Raw genomic sequence first — 16,842 nt, 5'->3', positions numbered from 1 at the left:
GGCTGCAAGTTATTTCCATTTTGTGACTTTTCAGTGGATGCATGTGGCACTGTATTTCCAGTTTCTTCATGCTCTCCATCTGTGTCCATGTTCTGCAAAATACCCTTACCTTTCTTAGCAATCTTAGCAAACAGCTCTCTATGTGGGTTGCAAAATATGTTCAGAACTGTAGGAAAATGGGGTGAAGTGGCCTGAGAGGCCCTTTCATGTTTCCTTACCCAAATTTCATGCAGCACCAGTTACATCTAAGCCATTCATGTCTGCTGTGGGCTTAGCCTGTTCTTGAAGACCTCTGGTCTGGAGATTTCCCAACGTGCTAAGGCAGGTTATCCCAGTGGTTAGCTGTCCTAAGCTTCAGAAAGCTGTTCCTAAGACCTGAGCTCAGCAGTGGAACTGGATTCCCACAGGTCAGGGTTAAGGCAGGGTGGTAAGGCAGGAGCTTGTGCAGCCACTTCCTGGGCTGCACCCACTGCCATCCAAGGGCTTCCTCCCCCAGGACAGCAGGTCAGGTGCTTCCCACCGTGAAAACAAAAGCAATGCAGAGAGACAAAGAAAAGGGCAGCAGGGCCACTTCTGGCAGGGGAGCTTTCTGAGGTTGGCACTGACAAAATGTCCTAGAGACTTTACTGAGTCCAATTACCACTTTATGTCTTTAAAGTGACTAGTAAATGAAAGAAACTACAAGATCAAGCCATGTTAGTCTTCTCAATCCCTTAAGTGTCTGATAGCCCTCTCCCCTTCTTCCTCGCTTCCTCAGACTACTCTGAACTCTTAACCTTCGCCCCTGCTTTGAGTCCACATCCGCAGTAACCAAACTACCCCCAGCCAAATTCCAGAAACAATCACAAAACACTTTCAGAGCAGCACTTCCCTCCCTCAAATTGCTAAAGTTTAGGCTGTCTCCAACTTTCTGAGCCTCCCTGCATGCAAGGCTGTGCAACAGCGCTGGAAGGCTGTGAGGGGAGCTCACTGGGCACTGCCACAGCTGGGGAACAGCTGGTGCTGATCCACACAGCCCGTGCTGATCCACAGAGCTGCCTCTCCCTGTCCATGCAGATAACAGCTGGGAGCACCAGCTGCTCTGGCTCTGCCCTGCTGCTGGCCAGGAGAACAGAGGTGCCTGCAGCACACGCAGTATTAGGATCACGAGTGTGTCAGGATAGACCCTCAGGAGGGACAGATCCGTGGAACCATTCCCAGGCAAAGCAGTGGGAGCTGGAAAAGCAGGACAAGATTGTTGGAGAGAAAAGCAGTGTCAAGAGTCATCCTCAGACCTGACTGCAGCATTAGCAGAGCTGGTGGCTGGATTTTTGCAGAAGTAAAGGCTTTCACGTTGGTTTGACCTTCCTTATAAATAAATAAATAAATGATAAAGAGATCTCACAGTGCTGTGTGAACCTGATGTCTCATGCTCACTTGTTTTGATGTGTCTAATGTAAGTGGGCGGGTAATAAAAGCTTCATTTAGAAGCCAGTGTCTTCAGTGGCACTGCTGGAAGCCCCTGGGATGCTGCACTTCTGGAATTTTCCTCTAATGGAAACATCAGCAGATAACTACTGATAAAGCAGAACATGCATACATGCACACAAAACAACCCAGCAATGGTTTATCTTCCTGCTGGGTGTTGGATGCAGACATCCCTTCAGACTCCCCAGGTTCTGTACCCGCCTCAGCTGCTGCAGCAGCCCTGCTGAAATGCTCCTCACCACCACCCTCTGGGGCAGTGTCCTGGACCACCCTGTTGTTATTGCAGTCTGGGTAGGCATCAGTTAAAAACAGGCAAATAAAGGAGCCTTCAGCCCCCACAACACAGCTGTGGATAATGGACTCCACTGGATATCTCCCAGCTGGACATCACCCTGTGGATGATAAGGAGATGCTGCTCTGTAACAGGCAGACTTAATGCTGACTTTTCACATGAGCAGCAGATTCACCCCATGGATGTGTTGTCTGGGATATTGTTTTTCAATGCAATCCACAGGTTATTCAACTTCTTTGTAAGCAGCTGAGCCTTCAGGAAGGTCAGGTTCCTGTGCCCCTGAGGTCTCCATGGCAGCTTTGATGTGCAGCACTTGCCTAATGCTGGGTTTAGGGGTCAGCTGAAGGAGAAATCGTAGCTAGTGAGAAGACACACCAAAGTTACTGCTGAACTTGTTAAGGTAACCTACTGTCCTTTCAGGTCAGTGCTAAAATCACCATTTCAGGTCCTGAATACAACACAAGGAAAGAACAGTGAATTCTCCCACGACACTCTGGGGGTCAGAGCTAAAGGTGTGGAGGGGTTCAGCATTAATCCCAACTTTCAGTACACTGGTCCATGGCAGGTTCACACCATGGTATAGCTGACCCTGTATCCTGGATACAGAAATACTGCCTGCATCCAAGCAGTTTAAGGTAATTATTCTCCCTGAATGTGGAAATTGGAGGGCCCCTTTTGTCTAGTGTATTATTTCATGAGAACCACAGGGATCTGCAGCCAGGCGTGGGGGGGAAGGGAGATTGTTTCCTCCTGTGTTTTTATACAGCATCTGCCTGTGAAAACAAGAAGCAAACAAGATGACCCCCACCTTATCTGCCTGTGTAAGTCATTTTTGCCTGAAGCCTGAGCTCTGTGGGATGGTTGATATAAAACTTGCTCTTACATTAAATTGCAATGACTTACCTTTAGACTCTGCTCTATTATTATTATTATTATTACTTTTAATTATTAAGAAAATGCTCCTTAATTAAAAACTCCCAGATATGAAGCTTGGAAGAAACGTGGCGAGGACATTCTTGGATTACTACAGGCTGAACTCCTTGGTGGAGGGACCACTAGCACCTACTCCTAAAACTCGGTAGGTCAGAAAGCAATTTCTCTTGCTTTAGCTGGGCTGCTCTTTTAATACCTTTCATGACTAAACTTCAGTGCTACTGCATTATGGCTTTATAACAAGTGCTAGTCCAACTGTGCTTATTTTATTGAAATTCCATTTGGAAATAAAGTATTTATGAACAGGAAAGATACCTGGTTTATGTCTGAAAAAAATATTCAGAGGATTTTGGAGATATCGGTATCTTTTCTGAATTCTGTCTGCTGTACACCAATCTCACACCAGTATCTTTAATGGACTTACCCTTCATTTATCTCCTGAGAGCGAATCAGACCCGCTTTTATTTGGCAAAGTTTTAATTCTGGAAGTGAAAACTTTGTCAGTGCTTCAGGAAGTTACTGGCAAGCCTGTGCTGAGGCAGAGTTCTTCACCTCCCCTTGGAGCTGCTGCAGTTCTGGCAGCCAGTGGCAGGTTCCTTCTGCCAGCCCAGCTGGACACTTTGCCCAGGGATCCCCTCTCACTCTGAGCCCTTACTCCAGTTTCACAACCAGCTCAGTGGGTGCTAGTCCAAGGAGTGGGAAGTTAGTCCTAGGAAGTGGGATGTGAAGTCAGGCACTGGTGAGCAAGGCACAAAGGCATGAAATGCCCAAGCCTGGCTCCCTGCAGCACTGCTGGTCCTTCTCTGGAGTTGTCCAACTGCATCCTTTCAGTGTCCCTTAGCTTGTGTAAGGAGCAAGGGGAGATACCACTGAGCTGTTTATGGAGAACCAGCATGCCTTGAGCTGGAAAAGCTGTGTAACAACATGAAGAAGGGAGCAGAGCATGAACCTGAGCACCTGTTTCATGGGAAACATCATATTCAGTATTTGCCTCTGTTTTGAGAAAACAGCAATAATGCCTCCAAACTGAAAAAAATTTCAATTAAATGCATTTGGACCAATTGGAATGTTTCACTTTGGTTTCAACTTTTAACAGTACAACCAATATATATAGTTTATATTTTGCAATGGAAAAGGCAATTCCAAATTGGCAAGGGAGGCAGCTGAGCCTTCAGAATTTCCTCCCTTAAAGGGCTTTTTTCCTCCCTTAAAAGAGTATATGTGGGAATGTTCCTTGTTTGCAAAGGAACACTTTCCTACTGAAGATTTTCTAGTGATGTGTAAGATGGATGTTACAAATATCAGCCCAGACCACAGAGTGATTGCTGGAGTTCCTTCTGCAGCCTTTAAAAATCCTCTCATTGCAGCCATTCTGGCAGTTCCTTACATATGTGGTCAGAGTCAGGCTGCCTGTGTTAGGCCTGCTTTGAGCCCATCTCCCTTTTCTGCTTGTGATCTTGACACCACAGTTTAGGCTGGCTCAAGGAGGATTGTCAGCACTGCAGTTCTGAATGCTCTTATCTGCAGAGACCTGCAGGGTTACTAGAGAACAGCATCCAGCATCTTCCTCTCCTCTGGAAATTGAATGTATCATTTCTTTCAGACTCCCAGGGGCCATAGCCTCCAAGGCTAAAAACCCACAACTATTACTGAACCTAATTACCACCTGACAGCAAAGTGCTTTTCCATAGCATCATCCAGTTACCTCATCAAAAGGAATGGTTGTTTGCTTTCTTCATTTTAAATTAAAGAACCACTGACAGTGGTAACTGAAGCATTTTAATCTCATCAAATATCCATGTCCATCTCTATAGAGACAGCCACGCCAGCAGGGAAAGATACACATCTCTAATCAGGTTGCACAGAGCAAATTCTTCTTGTCCCCCCACCAGAGCCTAATGCGGTGAGGGAGCTTTTGTTTGCAGGGTGCTACCTCACAGTAAAATCCTAAATACGGTCAATGTTCAGCCCTAAGCCAACAGATGTTTAAGGAATAGATTTTTAAAGATTCATGTTGTTAATTTCCTGATGGAGTTCGAATACCAGCTTTTCCCTGTAAGTAGATAAATGCCTTCTATTTGTATCCTGGGCTTTGTCACCTGACATTTGATCAGAGCCTTTACATATATATATATATATATATATATATATATATATATATACACACCTAAAATGTACACCAGTAAAATGAAATAGTTCTTTGAAGCTGCTGTGTTAACTGCAATCCTCTCCAAAAGGAACTGTTGCAGACTGCTGGGAAACAGAAGGGAGATGGCTGTAGCTTTAAATATGCCTTGGCTAGGCAGAGGCACTAGGAAAGGACTGGAATATGTAAAATGATACTAAATATCTGTGTAATCAGGACTAATTATATGGCACGGTTATTAGTGGAAACAGGACATGTTGTGCCCACAGTTTATGAAAATATATTTAAACATTACTGGATTTCACATAGTCATTGAAAGAAAGCTGCAGAGTTAATAAACGTGTAAGGGACAGCTAATTGCCTGCTTTGTCCCAGACTAGGACAGGCAGAACAATTTCTGTTTGAGGAAATTAGTGCAGCCAAAATGTGTTAGAATGACAGGCCTGGAAATAGCAACAACCTGCAACACTTCCAGAGCACATCTGACTGTAAGGAAGGAAATGTTTGTGTTGGAATCACTGTGTTTTGGAGAAGGAAATTGAGGCACATAAAGGGAGAGGTGGACCTGAGGGTCAGAAATAGGGCTGGTACCCGAAATCAGGCACCTTACAAGAGCTTTGTCCATGCTGTCAGAGAACAGCCATCCTACAGCAGAGGCAATGCAGGCAGCTCAGTGGGAATGGCATCAGGATCACCTGGATTAAGAGGCAACAACCAATGCAACAGCTCTGGTTACAGAACAAGATTGAGGCTGAGGTGGGGCCACCAAAAATGCAGCTTATTTCAAAGGTCACAAGAAATAACTGTATCTGTATTCTGTGTATGATGTCGTTATGTGCCTGTAACTGGTTGGCTGGACCTGGGGTTAAATTCCACTTGTCCTTGCCTACAGGAGCCCAAATGTCATCTGTAGATTCACATATCACAGAATCACAGATTGGTCTGAGTTGGAAGGGACTTTAATCATCCAGTTCCATCCCCTAGACGATGGTGGACCTTCCACTAGACCAGGTTGCTCCAAGCCCTATCCAACTTGGCCTTGAACACTTCTAGGGATGGGAAATCCACAGCTTTTCTGGGCAACCTCTTAGTGATGGAGCCCAGCACAACTCATCCAGCTCCTCCCAGAACCCTTCAGCCCCTTCCCTCTGACTGAGCTTACTCCAATATCCCCCCACTTCCCCTTGGAGCGAGCCCAGAGACCACAGAGTTTCTCACAGCCTGTAAAGGGAGGTCAGGTTTGAAGCAGTAACCCCAGTGTGTCCTGCAGTCCTCGTGGCAGGGAGACCCCGTGATCCCAAACAAACACCCAGTTCACAAAGATAATGTCTGCTGTTATCTGCATGCTAAGTAATTATTTTCCTGAAGGTGATGTGTCTGCAGCAAAGTAGGAAAGCATCAATGACTCAGCTGAGGAGGGCAAGAAGGTTAGAATATTTTCCTCTGTGAACTAATGAATTAAAAGCCTTGCTGAAAATGCTGGATGCTCTTTGGAGTGACAAGCCAGCAGGGCCATGAATTTCTAGCAGGGCAAGAGAGAGCTCTGCACTGCCTGCAGAAGCTGCTGGAGAAGAGAGCACTGCCACTTAGCTGTGTTTCAGAGAGGCTCAGAGAGCCTGTCCTGGACACTAAGACAACTCTCTAAGGATGGGTTAAGTGGGCACAGAGCAGGAAAGAGCAGTACAGAAAGGGGCTGCTGGACAGCAATGAAGGTTCATGCCCTTCCACTCCTCTTGTTCCTTTTCTAAGCTGTTCAGTGACCAGAGAGTTCCACTCCCAGTGCACTCCCTGGAAACCATCTGAGAGGGGCTCCCTTTGATGCTGCCAGTGGCACAGGGAGCTCTTCCTCTAACAGGGTCTCTGTCCTCCTCTCACCTCTTTCTACTTGTGCCAGAGAAAGGTTAAGATTTCTTGGGTTAAAAGTGTGAAACGTCCTCCTCTGAAAGGAGGTTGGTAAAAGGTGAAAAATTTGTAAGAGATTAAGAGACAGCAGAGTACAGCTGTTACAGAGAATGACTAAGGTGGAAAAGCAGAACTTTTGGTGAAAAAATCACAAATGCCGTCAGCTTGCACACACAGCTTGCCTGAAGCTCATCCCTTTGCCCATATCAGCATTTCTCTGTTCTTTCACTCTGGCTCCCTGGCTGTGACAGAGCCCTGCTCCAGCACAGCACCAGCAGAGGAGATCTTCCCTGTTTAGACCACTGACATTTTCTCTCTGAGAGCCACCAGGTCTGTGTTACTCATATTCTGGACACACTGAATTTCAAATTCTAGGTGTCCTGAGTGTTTAAACAGCTCTGGCAGAGGTTGGGGAGGATGGGCTTTGAACAGAGACAGCGTGGGTATCCTGAGAAATCCCACCTAAGCCATGCTAGTGGAGCACTTTGCAGCTCATGTCTGCCTCATATTTTCCTGTAGGTAAAACCCAGGTGCTCTGCTCACAGAAGTGCTGGAAAAGAAATTCCTTCCTATGTGGGAATCTCACAATTGCTGCACTGATGAGAGAAAAGCCCAGGAGAAGATGAATAATTCTAGAAGCAGGGGTTTGATGGCATGTGGCAAATAATGCCTGGGGCCACACACTGAATGAAAAAAGGACAGAACAAAATATTGACTGGCCCTTCATTAATTGCCATCTGTCCATCGTGCCCTGAATAAAGCAGCAGCCTTGTTGAAGAAAAAGTAGGCTGTGATGAAGTAATTAAAGACCCCATCAGAAGGCATATCTGCCAGGAGGTTGAATTAAAATTGCTCTGACAGCCTTTATTCTGGCAGTTCCTCCTTTTGCTGCTTGACTTTGCAGCTCTAATGATGATGTATGAGAGCACAGCTGCATCTCCAACAGGCTGGATCTGCCCTCAGGATGGTCCCACCATCCTCAGAGGCCATGGGCACTGTCTTCTGCACCACACTGGCTGGGGATGGGGAAAGGCTTTGTGTGTGGGCACAGTCTGACCAAAGGTGGGTCCTTCTGCCTGGACAGCTCATTTTGAGCCCCACCTCAACACTAAACAGCTGTGCCCAGAGGCTGTGTGTGCTGACAGGCTCTGATACCATCCCAGGGCTGTGCTGCTCTCTGGCATGTGCTGCGTGCAGGTCCTTCTGCCCCACTGGAATGGGTCTGGAATGTTCTCCCGAGTTCCCCTCTATCTGTGTTTCAGAAAAACTCCTCTCTACATTTTCAAGCTCAGGATTTTTGAGGTTTCACCTACATCTGGTTGTGCTTTCTTTGACTCGGACATGACTGACATGAGAGCTGGGAGTGAAGCCACCTCCCTGCTTTATTCCCAAGAGGCTCTGTTTCCATCCCCAGCTCACTTGTCCCAAACTTAAATTATTGTCTTGTTGTCTTTTCTCCCACTGTTTTCAGAGGCTAAGAGGGGAGCAGAGTGTAATAAACAGAAAAATGTTCTAGACCAAATGAATGAAAGGTCAGCAAAACCTCTTACAATTTGCAGAGGAGGGAGGAAATGGAATGAGGGCAGCAAAATAGAACAGCTTCAATTTGATTTCCAGGTCTGTAAATTGTATTAGTAATGGGAGCACTACTAAGGTTTAAAGGCAAATTATATGTTTTGCCTAAAAAATAATTTTGGGGAGTTTTCCCCCCTTCCTTATTGGTAATTATAATCTGTCAGCTTGCTCCCACACACATATGCACATTTTATGCAACTCTTGATACTTGTCGCTGTCACTAAGAACACCTTTCAGGTTTTGAACAGTGACATTTGCGTGGGTACAGTGAAAAGGATTCATTTACAGAGTTTAGAGATGTGCAGTGCTTGGCCAGCTCCCAGCAGAGGCTTCACCAAAATTCCTCATTACAACAATTAGCTTCTCAAACACTTGGGAACGAGGCTGCCAGCTGCAGGGATTTTACCCTGGATTTAAGCACATGCACGCTAAAGCTCATGCAAACACCCAAATCCATGTCCAGCTTGGTCCTGCTCTTGGAGACTCCCTCAACAGAGGGAGTGTAAAAATACTTCAGGATGGGGAGCTGGTGTGCCTGACAGGGGGCCTAGCAGGGAAAAATAACCTGCATTACTGTATGGAAGTAGTCTGGGTCCATGTTAACAATCCCTTTCAAAATGAAGGTGCTGTCGGCTGTTTTAATCTAATTTACTACACTTTAATTTACTTTTTGGAAATGAGCTAAATGAATAAATTGAATTATGGCTACTTTAACTCTGAAGGAGCATATCACATAAGAACTTGCTGTGGTTTCACTAATCAGCTTTGCATTTAAACTCTAAATGTATTTAGATTAGCTCTCACAGGCATCCTCACATAGGTATGCTTGCAGGTACCCACCTGCTTTCTTTCTCCTTCCCTGGTCTTGTTGCTCTGAGGAAGTCAGGGCTCAATAAGCAGATTTACAGTGTTTGTGTTACTTCATGCATCACCCTGACCTGGGATTTTCCTGCTCTGAAAGCAGAGACAGGGACCTATATGAAGGGTGGGTTGACGTGGATAATGTCTGATGTACACAGCATGTTAATCCCAATATCATGCTGGTAACTTGAACGAGCTCAAGAGACTGCCATTTTCTGCTACATCTCATCAGGTGAGTGCAATCCATTACTGTCCTGCTGCTCCTTAGGAAATGGGAGGACAGGAGCCAAGAAAAAACCCATTCCTGTGCTCTCTGCAGCTTCCAGCTCCAGGGTCAGCAGAGGTACACAAGGGTGGCTGCATGTGAGCCACGTGAGTTGCTTGTAATTGTGGCTCATTCTCTTAAGTGATAGTGTGGCTCCAGCTATAAACTAATTACTCCTGTCTCTGGGCACTGTCTCCTGGATAAATCAGGTGTGTCTTGCTGCACTGAGCTGGGGAGGGAGGCCAGGAAGTGAGGGATGGATGGCAAGTAGCAGCATCCCTTCTGTGGTGGAGTAAGAGACATATGCACACCCTCTAACATCTGCCTTCTCTATCAGCAGTATGGGCCAGCCCCTGCACTCAGAAGGGCAGAGCCATAGGATATGGACCTGATGAGATTTCCAGGTAGTGCTGGGATTCTCCACACACCACTTCAGTGGGGTTTGTACGGCCCAGAAGTCACAGTGTGCTGTAATGCATGGGTGGGCACCTGGCAAACATGACTACATGCTCACTTACTGGAAATAGGGGCTGGTGACCACTTGAGAAAAAGAAAAATTAAGCCTGTGGTAATGGCTGAGGATTTCTGACCTTTGCTCTAACATTTCAAATTTGTTTTTATTGCTTCTAATTGACCTTGCTTTGGAGCATGCACATTATCTAACTGTCAGGGCACTGGCTGTCATTATCTGCTGGGTCATTTGGTTTGTGTTCTTTACAATTGAAACTTGTCAGGCATTCCCAGAAAATACTGTGCTCCCCTTGCAGTGTCCAACATGGAGCTGGTTAATTGTGCATCCCTGAGAGTGAAGCATTGGAACTGATCAGGCATTGATTGTTTAGCCGTGATGGACACAATGGAAACATATCTCCTCTGTATGGAGGAGAAAGTGTAAAAATTAGATCAGCAGCAACACAACAGCAGCCAGATTTCTTAGTTTCAGGGATCAGAGGTTACCCATTTTCTAGCCTTGATGACTTATTTTTGATCCCACTCACATGTCTTAGATAACCTTATTTTTACCTCCCTTTGCAATTTAAACACCAATTCACTTCTATTTTGACTTTAATACACCAGCTGCAAAGTCACTAGTTCAAATCGCCCCACCTCGCATTGCTTCACAAAATGGAAACAAAAGTCAAGAAATGTGTGTGCAAGAGCCCAAAATGCCACAGCAGCACAAATGTGCCTCCACTGGTAGCTCTGTAAACCTCAACTCATCCAAAACATCAGCCCAGTTTGTAAGTCTGCTAATTCGTTTTAAGGCCTTTAAGATTTGGTAACAATTAGAAATCCAGGTACTGTTATTTTGGATGTGAACACTACGTTCAGAGCAGGTGTATCTAGGGCTTGTCCTGTAGATGGGCTGGGAGTGCTACAGGCAGCAATAGCAACATCCCCAGTTTTGCAGAGTAAAAATGAGCTTTGCTGGGAACACCAGGCTGTTAGACCTCAGCGTGAATTATGCATCTGCTGTATTTAGATAGAAGCAATTTTCCTGTTGAAATCAGAGGTTGGCATTTTTTCCCATGGGGTTCTGTAGCTCAAAATTGTGTTGAGATCAAGCATGTAGCAAAGGCTTTTTTAGCTCTAAAGGTGAATGTATTCAGATTATTCAAGTGGTGATTTTTTGGATGTACAATTAGTTGAGTGAGAGATGTGGTATAAATTTGGTATTGTAATTGCTATGCCTCTGAGATTTCAATTTCCAAAACAGTTTGCACGGCTGCACGATTAACTGTTGTCTGTGCAATGAACATGTAGCAGAGATGTGGTTTGATTGTGACTGTCAATTGGCTGTATGTCCAAAAAAACCACTTTGTAACAAGTACCTGATGTGAACCAAATGGTTGATTCTCATGATGCTTCAGTTCAGTGGATGGCTGAAAAAAGCCAGTGTCTAAAAATCTCACCTGTAAGTGCTGTTGGCATGACAGGATTTCCTTTTCCTGTGTTAACCAAATCAGGAAAAAGGAAGTTTAAACCCCATTTTTTTCCTTTTTTCATATTTTGCATTATATTGTTTCCTTCACTTGCATCGAGGAGCACGGGAATGACTGGAGTGGGTGCAGAGAAATGGGGGTCTGCATGGACCAGGAGCTGAGCCCTGACTGCCCACCCAGTGCTGGCTGTGCCCTGGGAGCGGGCAGAAAGGCTGTCAGCAGGGACATGGACAGTGCTGATGCAGCCCCAGGGCAAGGGATGGGCTGCCTGGATGGCTTTCTGATGTTTTTCATGAGTTTCCATTTGGTTCACAGCTGCTGCTGTGTTTGGGTCTCCAGTGTTGTCTAGGAACATGTCAATGTAATTAGACACAGAACCAGAGAAACTGCTTGTTCTCACTTCATTGTGCCTTTCAGGTCTCCCTCCCGGGGTCCTAATTTATTTATTTTTGTCTCAATGTTTATCTCTTCAAAATATCACTATGCCTTAGTGATGAGGCACTGATGAGGCACTGAGGTTGGTGATTGAACTGTAGAGATGCAGTAAATGCTGAACTGGTGGCAGCTGTGACAGTGGGGAGGGGAAGGCTGGTGGAGGAAAAGCCCTCTAAGCCCTGGGCCCCGTCAGCAACTACGTTATTACATTTTTTTTAACATATATTAAAACATCCTTCTGCAAATAAAAGCAGAGGTACTGAAAAACACACACTTGTGTGGTGAGGAAGGCAGGTGTCTCTGTGTCACTACAAAGGGGCACAATTCCTTGGGGCGGGTCAGGGTGCAGGGATCAAGAAAACTGGGTTTCCATCAGCTCTTTTCAGTTCTTTCCAGGTCTGCTGCATGGCCTTTGGCAGGTGACTTCACTTCTGACCTGTGACATGGATGTGTGACAGAGCTCCTCTCTCTCCCAGTGTCTGAGGCTCAGTAGGGTTTGGTACAGCACCAGCACCAGCCTGCCCAGGGTCAGCAGCTGCCGTGGGGAATACAAATAACTGACCTCAGAGGGAGCAGAATAAAGAGAGCTCATAGAGCATATCAGGCACACATAGAGGACCTTCTCATTTGTGTCCTGCCACAGCAGTGGGGGAAAATGAACAAAGCTGGCAAGGCATGGCTGAGAGGGCCAAGAGCTGCCTGAGGGAGCACCCTAAAGGGTCCCTGGAGCCCCTTGGCTGGTGTGAGCAACACTGACAGCACAGTTTGATTGCCTTCCTTGGGATGGGAATGGATAGTTGGGTTTTGCTTCTTGTACAAAGGAGAAGCTGTCTGAGGGTGTATCTGCAGGGGATGGTGATGGCTGCTCAGAGATGGTGCTGCTCTGGGGTGGGTGTGGAGGGACCCCACTCTCCACTGGAATTCCACAGGCAGGCTTATAGGGCAGCCAAAGATGGTTCCTCTGGCTCCTGATCCCAGTATTTGTCTCAGAGACAGCTTTTCAGTCCCACTGAGAGCCACCAGTGCTGGCAGGGGCTGTGAAGGGAAGGTCCCTGCTCTGGGACAGCCCGGTGCTGGCTGAGCCTCCCTGAAAGAGGGATGGTGCTGCAGGACCCACACCCTCTGAAATTCAGCCTCTCATCAAGCAAGGCCTCTGGACACAGTGGGGTGAGTTGTGACCCTTTTTCCCCAGGCCTGGCTCTGCCCAGACAGACAGACCAGGGCTGAGGCTGACTGGTCACTTGTGCTCATCTTGCTGTGACCAGTGTGTCAGGACCTGGAGGGAGGAGGGGCAGTGAGAGTGGTGGGCTGTGAGATGGAGGATTTTAATTACAACCTCCAGGCAAAAAGGCTCTGTAAGTAAATATAACAGAAATGTTACAGAATTAACTGATAATAGAGATTTACTTTTCCTTAAAGCAGCAAAAATTCATCATGCACACTGTAAACACATACACAGAGGAGTGCTTTGTCTGGGAAACAAGTAATGAGACTTCCTCAGTTCCTTATCAGGAACTGAAGTGTTACAAAGCAAATCTTTCCACCAGATAAGCTGTGGGAAGCTGGGGAGCTGGTTCTGTGGTGCTGGGTTGTGAAAAGCTCAGTTCTTACCTTGTGAACTCCTGGGGCATCACTGCAAAAAGCACTTTGTATTTATCACAACCCTGCTCCTTTGGAGGCCACTTATAAAACTCCCACAGCTCTGCTGGGGCTGCAGCCTGAAAGGGGCACTGGAAACTCCAAACTATACTGACAACTGAAATTTGGCATGAAATTTGGCTAGATAATTAGAGTTAGATAGTTGGAGTTAGAAAATTTGAATTATGGGCACAGTGAAATAGCAGTGTCACATATCTGTGGGTTCTCTGAAGGCACTGGTCTGGATGCTGGAAGCGCTGGCATCATGTGCTGGGTCCTCCCTGGCCACACAGTCAGAGTCTGCCCCCAAAGACTCTGACCCAGCTGTGAACACCCCTGGCAGTGGGGGCAATCCAGCTGTGAGCAGATGTGCGAACCCAGCCATCCTGTGAATGGTACAAACCCCAGAAGGAAATATTCATGATGAGATGAGGGCTGTTCATGAGCAGTAATGAAGGGACCGCAGTAGGAGAAAACAGTGGGAAGTGCTTCACCCAAAGAGAAGCAACGGGACCCTTCTCTTGGAGAGCTCAGAGCTAGCACAAAGCCCTTGAAGCCTCCTGGAAGGACTAACCCTGCTCTGGCCAGAGAGGGATGGGACCAGCTGGTCTTTAACCACCTCTAATTTGTCTCGAGCTGCCAAAGCCTTCCTTTGCACTTCGCTGCGAGACATCACACACGGCTTCTCCTCAGAGTGCACCCCACACACTCTTACCTGCTGCTGGAGCAGCGCAGTGGCTGACAGCACCTGTCCTCTCTCTCTTCCTTTGGCAGGAAGGACAACGTGCCACTCTATAAATGCACTGCCCAGCGGGGCCCAGAGAACAGCCACGCTGGAGGCAAACCCGGGAAGAGGAACCAGGCGCATCCGAAGGACTCATCTCTTTCCACGCGCTGAGGAGAGGAGAGGAGAGGAGAGGAGAGGAGAGGAGAGGAGAGGAGAGGAGAGGAGAGGAGAGGAGAGGAGAGGAGAGGAGAGGAGAGGAGAGGAGAGGAGAGGAGAGGAGAGGAGTAGGGCAAGGCGGAGGAACACGTCGCAGTCAGGAATCGATGATATTTCTCTTTTTTTTTCCCCAGACAAATATTTCTAAGATAACAAATAGTCCAAGGAGCAAAGAGGGAGAGGGAAATTAGCTAGAAATTTTACTATTGATTCTTTTTTATTTATAGATGGTGAATCAATTTCAGGTCTTTTTTATTTTTTTTTCTCCTATCTGGGGGAAAAAGAGTGAAGTGATAAATTTGCAGAAATCATTTGTGGTGGCTGAAAAGCTATTTGTTAAATTGAGAAAGCCTCTCCTTCCTCCACCAGTCCCCTTCTCTCTCTTTAAAGGGGTAATCCATACAATGAGCTAATGAGGGAGTCCTGGCTCCTCTATTGCACTATGTGATGTCTCCCCTTTTAGTGTCGGGCTCAGAAGCCCTTATGCCTACTGCATGTGCTAGTCCTGTTAGCTTGCATTAGGAGAGCGTGATAAATAGCTTCTGGGAGCCGGGCAGGTGCTCCTCAGTGTGCAGTTTATCATCCACTGCATGGCTGGGTTTTTTGCTCTTCTATCAGATCATTTGAGGAGAGGGGTCATATGAGAAATGGGACTGTCGGGCTGCAGGCGTGAAACTTGCTGCAACACCTGTCCAACAGGCAGGGACAGTGGTCCTCCATCAAAAACTGTTTGGGGTCTAGAAAGACCAGACTTGCCAACAGATGTATGACTGAGGCAGTGTGAGTGAGGAGTAGTGCTGAAGGGGGTGAACAAACAGTGTAGTGTAAGAAACCCAAAGTACAACCTCAGCACCTCCCCATTGCATGGAAAGCATGCAAAATCTCTGCCCAAAGCCACTGTCACTAGGCAGTCTTGTCTTCTGCAATGTGTGACACTCTGAAACATCTGACCTTCATTCTCAATCTGGAGACAAAAAGAGGATGTCCCAGAGTGGAGTCTGAACGTCTCCTAGGGGATGGAAAGGGAGAATGCACTTAGAAGTGCTTCTTCTCAACCCATCAGAAGCCTTGGGAAGCAGCTTCTCTTCAGCCTTCTGCCAGGAGCTGGGCTGGAATGGTGGCTTGAGGGAGAGAAGGTGCCAAGACCCAGCAGGAAAGAGAGGGGAAAGGATGAATGAGACTGAGGGCAAAAAAAGATGAGTGAAACATGACTGAATGAGCTCCTCTTGGTGTGACGTGGCCCTGAAGAAGTACTAACCCCAAACACTGTTCTCTAGTAAAAGAAATGTGTTGGTTGTTCCTCTCCTCTTTCCCAGGACAGGAATGCCATCATCTAGGAACAGAGTCAGGCTGAGCTGGGTCCCACATCCCAGTGGACCTCCTGGGAGCCACTGGCACATACTTTCCATCCAGTTTGTATTACTGCAGCCAGAACGAGTCAGCAGGTACAAGTAAAGACAAAAGCTTGGTTCTGCATGCCTCTGAAGAAGGACAAGCTACTCAGGATCTGCCAAAACTTGAGCTGATAGCATCTGTGCATTAGCCACCCATTAGCTGGGCTTTCCTTAGTTGCTCTCTGACAAGAGGAACTCGTTTGAAAGCAAGAAAGAGGTATCCCACTGTAAGAAAAATGATTTAAAACACCAAGCAAACCCGCTACCATCAGTATTTCAAGGTGAGAGGGTTAAACTATGTACATTTTTGGGGAGAATAAAATGCCTTCATATGATGAATTCCAAGGTATCCAAAAGGCACAGTGCTGGCTCTCTGTCTCCAAAAGCAGAGTAATGAATAGCAGTGACAGTGTGATAATTAAAATGACCTCTTGGAGATATGGATTAGAAGGTACGCGGGGCGGGGGGAATAAGTTCTCCTTTGAATTAATCTAGTGCTAATTTATGACTATCATTGGGTTTTATAGGGTTTTAATGGAAGACTTTCAAAGTTGGTTTACTAGAGTTAAAATGTTCTTTCCCATGTTCATTGCAAAAACACTTGGAGAATTCCTCATTATTTATTTTTGGATGTTTCTATATATACATACATACATACATACATATATATATATATAATGAGAGAGTTACAATATTTGCTTAGCTGCTAAAAAGACTACTCTAGAAATATGAATAAAATGATAAAAGCAGCTGTGGAATGAGTGTGTTGTTTCATTTCCATTTCTTCCTCCTCACAGGCTCCCAGATCACTTCAAAACCAAGACAGCTGGATTCTGGGAAGCCCTTGTGCTCCCTCTGTTAGACTTGTAAAAGTCAGTCTTTCAAGTTTAGATTTAATAACTGGATTTTCTTGAAAATCACTGTCTTCACTTCTTACTTGTCTTGTGCACAGGTATCTGCCCCACAGCCTGAAATCTATAGGTCTTCAGACCTAAACTAGATTGCTCATCTCTGCCAGAGATGCTGCCTTTCTGCTGAATATTCCAAC

General features: G+C 46.2%; 1 protein-coding gene across 2 annotated transcripts in view; it reads left to right on the top strand.

The window, feature by feature from the left end:
• The window catches only part of LOC137478706 (cytosolic carboxypeptidase 6-like), an 886,432-nt gene extending 869,871 nt beyond the window's left edge, over positions 1 to 16,561 (top strand). For both annotated transcript variants that reach the window (XM_068198695.1, XM_068198694.1), the window contains exons 12-13: positions 2,741 to 2,837; positions 14,232 to 16,561. In XM_068198695.1, coding sequence (XP_068054796.1) covers positions 2,741 to 2,837; positions 14,232 to 14,355 — 221 coding nt within the window. In that variant the 3' untranslated portion in view covers positions 14,356 to 16,561. The remainder of the gene's footprint in view (positions 1 to 2,740; positions 2,838 to 14,231) is intronic.
• Positions 16,562 to 16,842: the final 281 nt, after the last annotated feature.

Source organism: Anomalospiza imberbis, chromosome 9 (genome assembly GCF_031753505.1).
Source record: "Anomalospiza imberbis isolate Cuckoo-Finch-1a 21T00152 chromosome 9, ASM3175350v1, whole genome shotgun sequence".
NCBI lineage: Eukaryota > Metazoa > Chordata > Aves > Passeriformes > Viduidae > Anomalospiza > Anomalospiza imberbis.
This window is presented reverse-complemented; position numbering and strand designations above follow the sequence as displayed.